General features: G+C 32.5%; 1 protein-coding gene across 1 annotated transcript; it reads left to right on the top strand.

Annotated features, from left to right (window-relative positions):
• Nucleotides 1-1583: 1583 nt before the first annotated feature.
• Nucleotides 1584-1946, top strand: LOC117181329 (protein GVQW3-like). Its single transcript, XM_033373889.1, has one exon. It carries the CDS (start codon nt 1584-1586, stop codon nt 1944-1946), a length of 363 nt encoding a protein of 120 aa, XP_033229780.1.
• Nucleotides 1947-7943: the final 5997 nt, after the last annotated feature.

Genomic DNA, 7943 nt, shown 5'->3' with positions numbered 1-7943 from the left:
TGAAGTAACGTAACCTCAAAATACACGCATATAAAGAGGCGCGCGAAGTATTCAAATCATGAGAATCGCCAGCCCAGCATCGAAATCTGAAAATATGAAAATCCCAATCTCTTCATTTTATTTCAAAGCAGATAGAGATATAAATAGAACCGCCGAAGTGTTCCGACCGGCAATCGTCTTCGAGTTTTCAAATTCAGAAGAGGAGAAATGGGTTGCGCGCGCAACCCAGGCATTTATATCGTCTCCTACCATATTCACACGGACATAGACGTATCAGAGTATTCGACCACGTCTCGTTTCAGATCTGGGATCACTGAATTGCAGAGTCGTCTAATGCAGTCAATTAAGACATTTACTTCATTTCATTTGCATAAATAGACAATTTATTCATCAATTGCTTTTCAGTGAACATTGGTCTTTTTCATTTGTCTACAAACAATCTTTTTCTTATTTATTAACTCTCCTTATGAAAAATAACCTCCAAAACAATGAGCAACCTGTCAAATTGTAAGTATAAACTCATAACCTTACCATGCGTGATCCTCAACACTTATCATTAGTAAAAAAAATTATTTTCGGAATATTTTTACGAAAAAATGTACATTTATTCTTATGAAATAATTAATGTTCATGGCGTTTTAACAAAAGCACATACTTATTTCTCCACTTCTTCAATATTCATAAATACAACTCAAACGCTCACTTCACTTCTGATTCATTAATCAACAAATTATTCTTCAACTACTCTTAAGTCAGAAATTTGTCAATAAACAATTAAATTCGGCGTATTTAATATAATTCTTTTATCATTCTAAACTTTACGCGGCAATAAATAGGTTTAGTAAGGTGACACCGCCAATTGGACACTTCTGGCATAATTCTCTAGCTTTTTGATACACACACACCATCTTTAGAACGCATTTTACCACTGTGAACAAACTATACCATTTTAGGTAAAATGACATTTTGGTGAGGTTGACTTTAGGCGAATTGGATACCTATTTGGTCGGAGTAGTGGATATATCGATAAGGTACTATATTAGATGACAATATACAAGCTACCATTTTGGTTCCCCGCTAAATTCAAAATCGCTAACTTGATATCCAATTATATAAATACTTTTACATGATATAGATTATTCATTTAAAATTATACTAAAGCATGTTTATCAAAATATAAATTATAATTAAAATCACATGTGATATAACATATGACATATTTAAATTAGACAATAGGATTTCTAACCCACACATTTGCTAAAAAATAGTTCTCGTAAAAATTATGATTGTACACGAAATTTCACTTAGTTTACAAATAGGCGCGCTCTAAAATTATAATCATATGAATTATTTTATATCATACATCTTTTTTATTTGCGTTTGTTAACGTGCGTCGCTTTGTAGAAAAATATGTTTCTAACCTTACTTTGTTCTGGATTTCAGCTTTCTAGCTTGACATTCGTAAATGTAACGCAATTTTAAGTGCATCTGTTTTTGTGCGAATTTCGATTTTTGCAATGGATTTAATTTTGCAACAACGTGTGTGTATTAAATTTTGTGTTAAAAATGGATTCAATGACAAAATGACTTTGGAAATGTTGGAAAAATGTTTCGGCAACGATGCTCTAAAAAAACCAGCTGTGTATCAGTGGCCTGAAGGCTTTACCAATGGACGTGAGTCCATCAATGATTATGATCGCAGTGGTAGGCCGTCGACATCAAAAACCAACGAAAACGTTGATAAAGTACGAAAAATTTTGGCTGAAAATCGTAAGTTAACCATTCGAGAGTTGACAGCTGACTTAAACATTGCTTATGGATCTGTTCAAACCATTATCGTAAATGTTTTGGGATTGCGTCGTGTTGCTGCAAAATTAGTACCAAAAGATCTGTATTTTATGCAAAAAAGAAGATCGTGTCGATATCGCTCAAGACATGCTTTCTAAGGTTGAAACTCAACTAATACAATTCTGCAGACATCAAATTCGCCAGATTTATGTATTGTCGACACAAAAAAAAATGCTATTCCAAATTCCAATTATAACACATATCGAAGAACCAACTAGTAATTGTTTCCTTTTTTTAAAGGAAACAAGAGTTGACACGCGCACGCATTTTCGCGCGGCTTTAGTGAGTAACGGCTACTCTCATTTGAAAGAGCATGTGACACGCCGACTAGGGTTGTGTTCTAGAATTCACTGGGAGTACTGGAAGCACTGGTGTGACGTCATGATAATGACAGTGCAAAAAGTGGGGAGTGGGAAGAAGCACTGGTGCAGTGATGCCAAAGCTGAAAAAATTATTATTTGCATCGAAGTGCAGCGTTGTGATTGGTTTACGATAAAAGTAGATATTATTTTTCGTGACGTAATTCTTAGAGGTTTTACTGAAAATCGAAGCACATGTAATAGTACTGGCAGCGGAAAGTTTTCAAAATATTAAAGTCCCGTTTTTCGGGGTTTTAATATGCTTTTCGTTCTATTTAAAAAATAATTTTATACGCTGCTGAAGTTGTTTTTAATTTCGGAACCGTGATCTTAAAAGGCAAATAGTTTTCATTGCCAATGGTTTTAAAATTGTCATCAAATGTTAATATAATATTTCTTTACAAGGGCGTGAAATTATTATTATTTTTTCTCCATTATAAAACAATGTTAAAAATATGCCAAAATAAACTATTGGTCTAAATTCAATTTTTGACTTAAAATTTTTGAACCTAAATATATTTTTCTGTAACTAAAAAGACAAAATAACAATAATTACAGGCAGATTTAACATGTGAGCATGGGACATTAACCCACTGTTTAATATTATTAAAATCACCAAACTAAAAACATTAATTTTTAATAACCTCCTTATTTTCTTGCATTTTTCAAAAATTATTGCAAGGTTTTTCTTTTCAGCATAAGAGAACGGATACTAGAATTTTCATTAAAATTAATAACTATATCTCAAATTCTTCAGATAATTTATCATGGAATTGCTCTTTACTGCAAAAGAGATTTTAGAATTAAAAGTCTCGTTGGGTATTAAATTTCCGTTAAAAATTTAACTGTTCTTTTGTCAACTCTCGATAAACTGTGTTAACACACAAAAAAATAATAAGCAAATCATTAATTCAATTTGCCGCTTAGATATCGTCGTCGGCTAGCGTTGCCACCACGCGGAAAAGTTGGAAGCACATTTGAAGAAGTTTGCGAATATAAAAAGCCATTATAAAACAAGCGAATTTCGTTTTAAGCCTCGCGTTGTGGAGAACACGTGGAAAAACGTAGGCAGTTTTGCATTATTTTTGCAAACAATTGTTACCCAATGGAAAGGTCCGAAAAACTTGTGCCATGCACATTGTATGATGCTCAGCTTGACAGGAATTATCTTGTAAAATTAACAGTTCAAAATGTAAATCGAGCGCAACGTGGTATGTGAAAATATCTGCTATTTCTTAATAAGTTTTGATCCTATTGCCTCTTGTTTCCTTTTGATTTTTCTCTTGAAGACAATATATAAACTGAAATTCTAATGAAAAAAAAAGTTTAATTTTCTTCATAGATCGCTTACAATGTCCTCTACAAGCCCCATAAATATCAAAATGGGGTCTATCTTAGTTTTCAAGAAATAATTAGAAATGTACACTGAAACGATGCACGCGAAATTCGTAGGTTCTTAATTATTTTTTGACATTTAACAGGGATCCAACTAATGAACCTAACGTAACAAAAACGCGTATGAGGATTTGTGCTCGATTTCAAAGTTCGTCTTCAGTTGTCTTTTAAAATAATTTACAAATAGAAATTTCAATATTGTCCTCGAATTAATTAATCGTTTTTATCAATGATTATGTTTCAACTTGAAATAACTGGAGTACATCCGCCAGTCAACTTATTTTGTTTGTACCGAACATTTTACTTGGACTTTATTTTTGAATTTCAAAATCGATATTTAGTTTGCATGTAAGCATTTAAGAAAATGTTGTATCATGCTGATATTGAGCGAATCCTCCCATAACCTCACTACATCCGTGACGAAGTTTTCAACATGAGGAATTCGCTGTAACGGTTCTCGCAAATTCCTATGCCGTCTATGCAAGAGAATTTGAGCTAATGCTAATTCATCATCGTCACTATTACTACAGTCACGGCTTTCAAATAAAATAACTAAATCATTCACTACATTGATAGCTCAAGCTTCCATTTCAGCCATTTTTAAACAATTTTGCATCTGAATGTGATTGGTGGCGCCTCTATACTCTTGTCAAAGATATTATAAACGTAGATGCGGTACGCGGTGTCAAAGTGGGGAACTATATATATATATAGGACATCACATTTTCTGCCCTATCGAGGTGCTACCCTCACCGTACCACGAAGCCGAATTCTTGTTTTCTCATTCTTCGTAAAATATGGCGGTAAAGCAGTACAAATGTGTTTTGAGGTTAGAAAAGTTTGACATGTATCACTCAATTTTTTGAGATATGAAGCTTGAGCCAGGTTTTCTGGACATAGTCTTTTTAAAAAATTGTAAAAAAAATTTTCTCGAAAAATATAATGCTAAAAAAATGTGTACTTGATACATTTTTTTCTTTATTTTTCTATTGGAATAATTAAATATTTTCACCAAAGAAACAACTTCTTTAACGTTTAAAGGTTTTGAAAATTATTTTTTGAATTTAAAATAACAATAACTGAAAAAAAACATAGTTCTGAATAAGCTATTTTAGTTGAAAATATACATGGTATTTTTTTAAATTACAAAAAATCTTCCGAAAAATCGAATTGTTAATTTAAAAAATTAAAAAGGAACTTTGAGATAAATTAGTGCTGATTTAAATACTGCAAAATTTGTTTGGAGAATGTTATCATCTTCGAGGAAAATTTAGAGAGAATTTTTTTTCCGTTTAAGGCACATGTGTTTTTGCATCAGTTTTTCTATATATTTTTTGAAAAATTATTATAATTTCAAATTTAAACAATAATTATTTAACACTAAATGCTAAACAAAAATTTATTTGATAAAAATATTTCATTATTATAATTTTAATAAATAAATAAGATTGATTAAGAAACAATTTTATATACAGGGAATTTTATTATTTGTAAATTTTCAAATTCGGTAATATTATAAACTGTTGCGGAATTTTATTAATTTTTGAATTTTATTATTCGAGACAGGGACAGTTTTACCGAATCGGGAAATTTATTTTTTCATGTATTTCAGACGTCCCTGTAAAAGTGCATACAGTTCGCTGTAATTAGAATTTCGACACCTAAATTTTGTCGATATTTTCGCTAGGCGCGGTTCTATAGAAGGGTCCTGGGGGTGGGGGGCATCACAAAATAGTGTAGACACGTTGTGTTTATACATGCATATGTAACATTTTAGGGTAAGTCAAAAAATTCTGGGGGGGGGGGTCGCTGTTTCATCATCACTTTCGATGCGCGCCTGGTTTTCCTACAGTATTTATTTTAAAAAATATGTATAAACTTTTGTTCCTTGGGTCTTGGCGATTTTTTCCTAATGAATTTCAGTCACTGATACAATTTACAAAACACTGATTGCAAAATTTTAAAAATGTTCAGCCTTCAGTTTAACAACTCAAATGTTAACGGTAAAAATGACCTCATTTTCAGCATACAGGCTTATTATTTAAATTTTCACAATTTTCGTTATAAGTTATAGGTTAGGCCTAAAATAACTTATTCTGGGATTCGAAATTGCTACAACGTGAAAAGGTAAAAAGTTTAAATTCAATGTATTCAGCTGCTTTCATATTCAAGTATGCAAATTTATTTGGCTTTAAATATAAATTATTTAAAGTTTATTTTTTTTTACAATTGTAATTTATAACTTATAAAACTGAACAATTGTAGGTCAAACATAAATATGTAGACTTATGTCAAATTTGAAGCGGTTCTATTATATATATTTACCATTAAAACCTCTGACCTGTTTTTAAGCTTTTTAAAACTCGTTTGAAAACTTTTTTAAACACCTTTGGTTATAATTTCTTAATGAAAGAATAAGTGCTATTTAGTCTACAGAGCAACAATTCCAAAAATATATAAAGTTATAATAGTTAGGACATTTTAAATTTGTAGTCTTCAGTATATTGAATAATTCGAAATTTAAAGGTATTTCAATATGTAATAATTATTGAATTGAAATTGTTCGATAATTTCAGATTGAAACATTTCAAATTATTTAGCTAGAAAATAAAATTGTATGAAGTTACAGGATGAGAAATGAACATCTTTTAATACTTGAATCATTATTTTAGAACAATCAAAATCGTATAATTTCAGACAAATTTGAAAGTAGGACTATTAAAAATTAGAAGTGCCTGAAAGAACTCAACAAAGGTTTAGTTTAAAAAGCTATTTAAGAGGGTACTTTTTCAAGTTCTATTAATATATTTTTTTGATAATTTGGCATCCCCACAAATTATTATTTTTTTAAATAAAATAGCGCCCGATTTTTGTCAGCTTTAAAATATATATATATTTAATATTCATTCAAGGTCAGTTTTGTTCAAAGTGCTTGTTCCTGGATAAATTGACTTCTGGATAAAGAATATTTTTCAAACTATAAAACGAATTTCTTCGCCCAAAGATACAAACTTGAATTGTACTATAGTAAAAACAAATGGAAAAAATAAGACGTAAGCGAAATTTTGTAAAGACACACAAATCTTAGTCGACCTAAAAAATATTCATTTTATGCCTCTGTTACCCGTCAATAGGCAATGGAGACTTTTTAAAAAATAAGGTTGAATTGATAAAATCAATTCAACCGTTCTTTATTGACAAATTTAGTTACAATCAAATTAAATGCGTATAACAGACTGAGGTAGGGCGTAGTTCTTACACATATATATATATATATAATTAAATATTGGTCATAAGGACAACCGCAGGATTTCTCCGGGAGCGGGTGCTAATCTGGAAAATTGCACCCGCTCCCAGCGTAATCGCGGTAAAATTTCAGCCACAACTACGTCTCACGACCGTGAGATAGGTGGTTACAGTCTTTAAAGGAATCAATACGGCGATCCAGCAAAAGCCTCGTGCACCCTAAGAACACGGAGCGACCCAAGGACTACCGCCTTCTGCATTTTTCCAGCAAGTGTTTTATTATATTTAATATATATTGTTGACACGCGAGGATGCTTTTTATGCCATTAGCAAGTGAAAGCTTGGCACCTCCAAGAGCGCCGATGATAAGGACGATTAGTTTAACAGAATATTCCGGGTACAATCGTTGCAACTCCCTTATAAGGTCTCGATACCTCTCTTTCTTTTCATTCAGAAACAATTTTCGAGAATATAAAGTTCCAGTATATGCGGCACTTCCCATTCTCGATAATTGACTCGATTTCCCTAGGAGCATTTAGAGGAGCGATATTAAGGGGAATGCCGTAGGAGTGACAGAGATGGTAATAAAGCACTCTTAGTGCCGCATTGTGCCTTTGAATGTAGGTCGTTCCCGCGTGAGTTGAACAACTAGATAGTATGTGAGCTAAATGGTCGGGGTGTGCATGTCACGCCCCTTAGCTATCATCAGGAATGTCTTGGCTCAAAATGTGGTGACGGTATGTTAAGGTGGAAATGACACCGTCTTGGCATGCAAAAATGAAACCCTCTGTACCAGACTTCAATCCGGGCGATTTAAGGAAAGCAAACGATAGCTCACAAGACATTGAGTGCTCCTTCACATTTCTGTGGAAGATACCGTGCATCCTCTTATCGAGGAGCTGTTCACGAAAGTTTTTCTCTTGTGCTTTCTTAATCCGGGCTTTCAGAAGTGAGTACTCGAGATAGATAAGATTTGGTGCATTTTTCTCACCCCTAATACTGAAGTCAAGTACGAGTGTTTCAGCAGCCTCCTCCGGTGCTTTGTACAGAAACGCTCCTTTGCCCACTTATTCGTGATTCCTGATCATTTTAAGA

Source organism: Belonocnema kinseyi, chromosome 10 (genome assembly GCF_010883055.1).
Source record: "Belonocnema kinseyi isolate 2016_QV_RU_SX_M_011 chromosome 10, B_treatae_v1, whole genome shotgun sequence".
NCBI lineage: Eukaryota > Metazoa > Arthropoda > Insecta > Hymenoptera > Cynipidae > Belonocnema > Belonocnema kinseyi.
The sequence above is the reverse complement of the archived record's forward strand: the minus strand, read 5'-3'. Positions and strand labels throughout refer to the sequence as shown.

Bases quoted from the DNA above. Each gene is read 5' to 3' on its own strand.
- LOC117181329 (XM_033373889.1), top strand. From the start codon at position 1,584: ATGACTTTGGAAATGTTGGAAAAATGTTTCGGCAACGATGCTCTAAAA.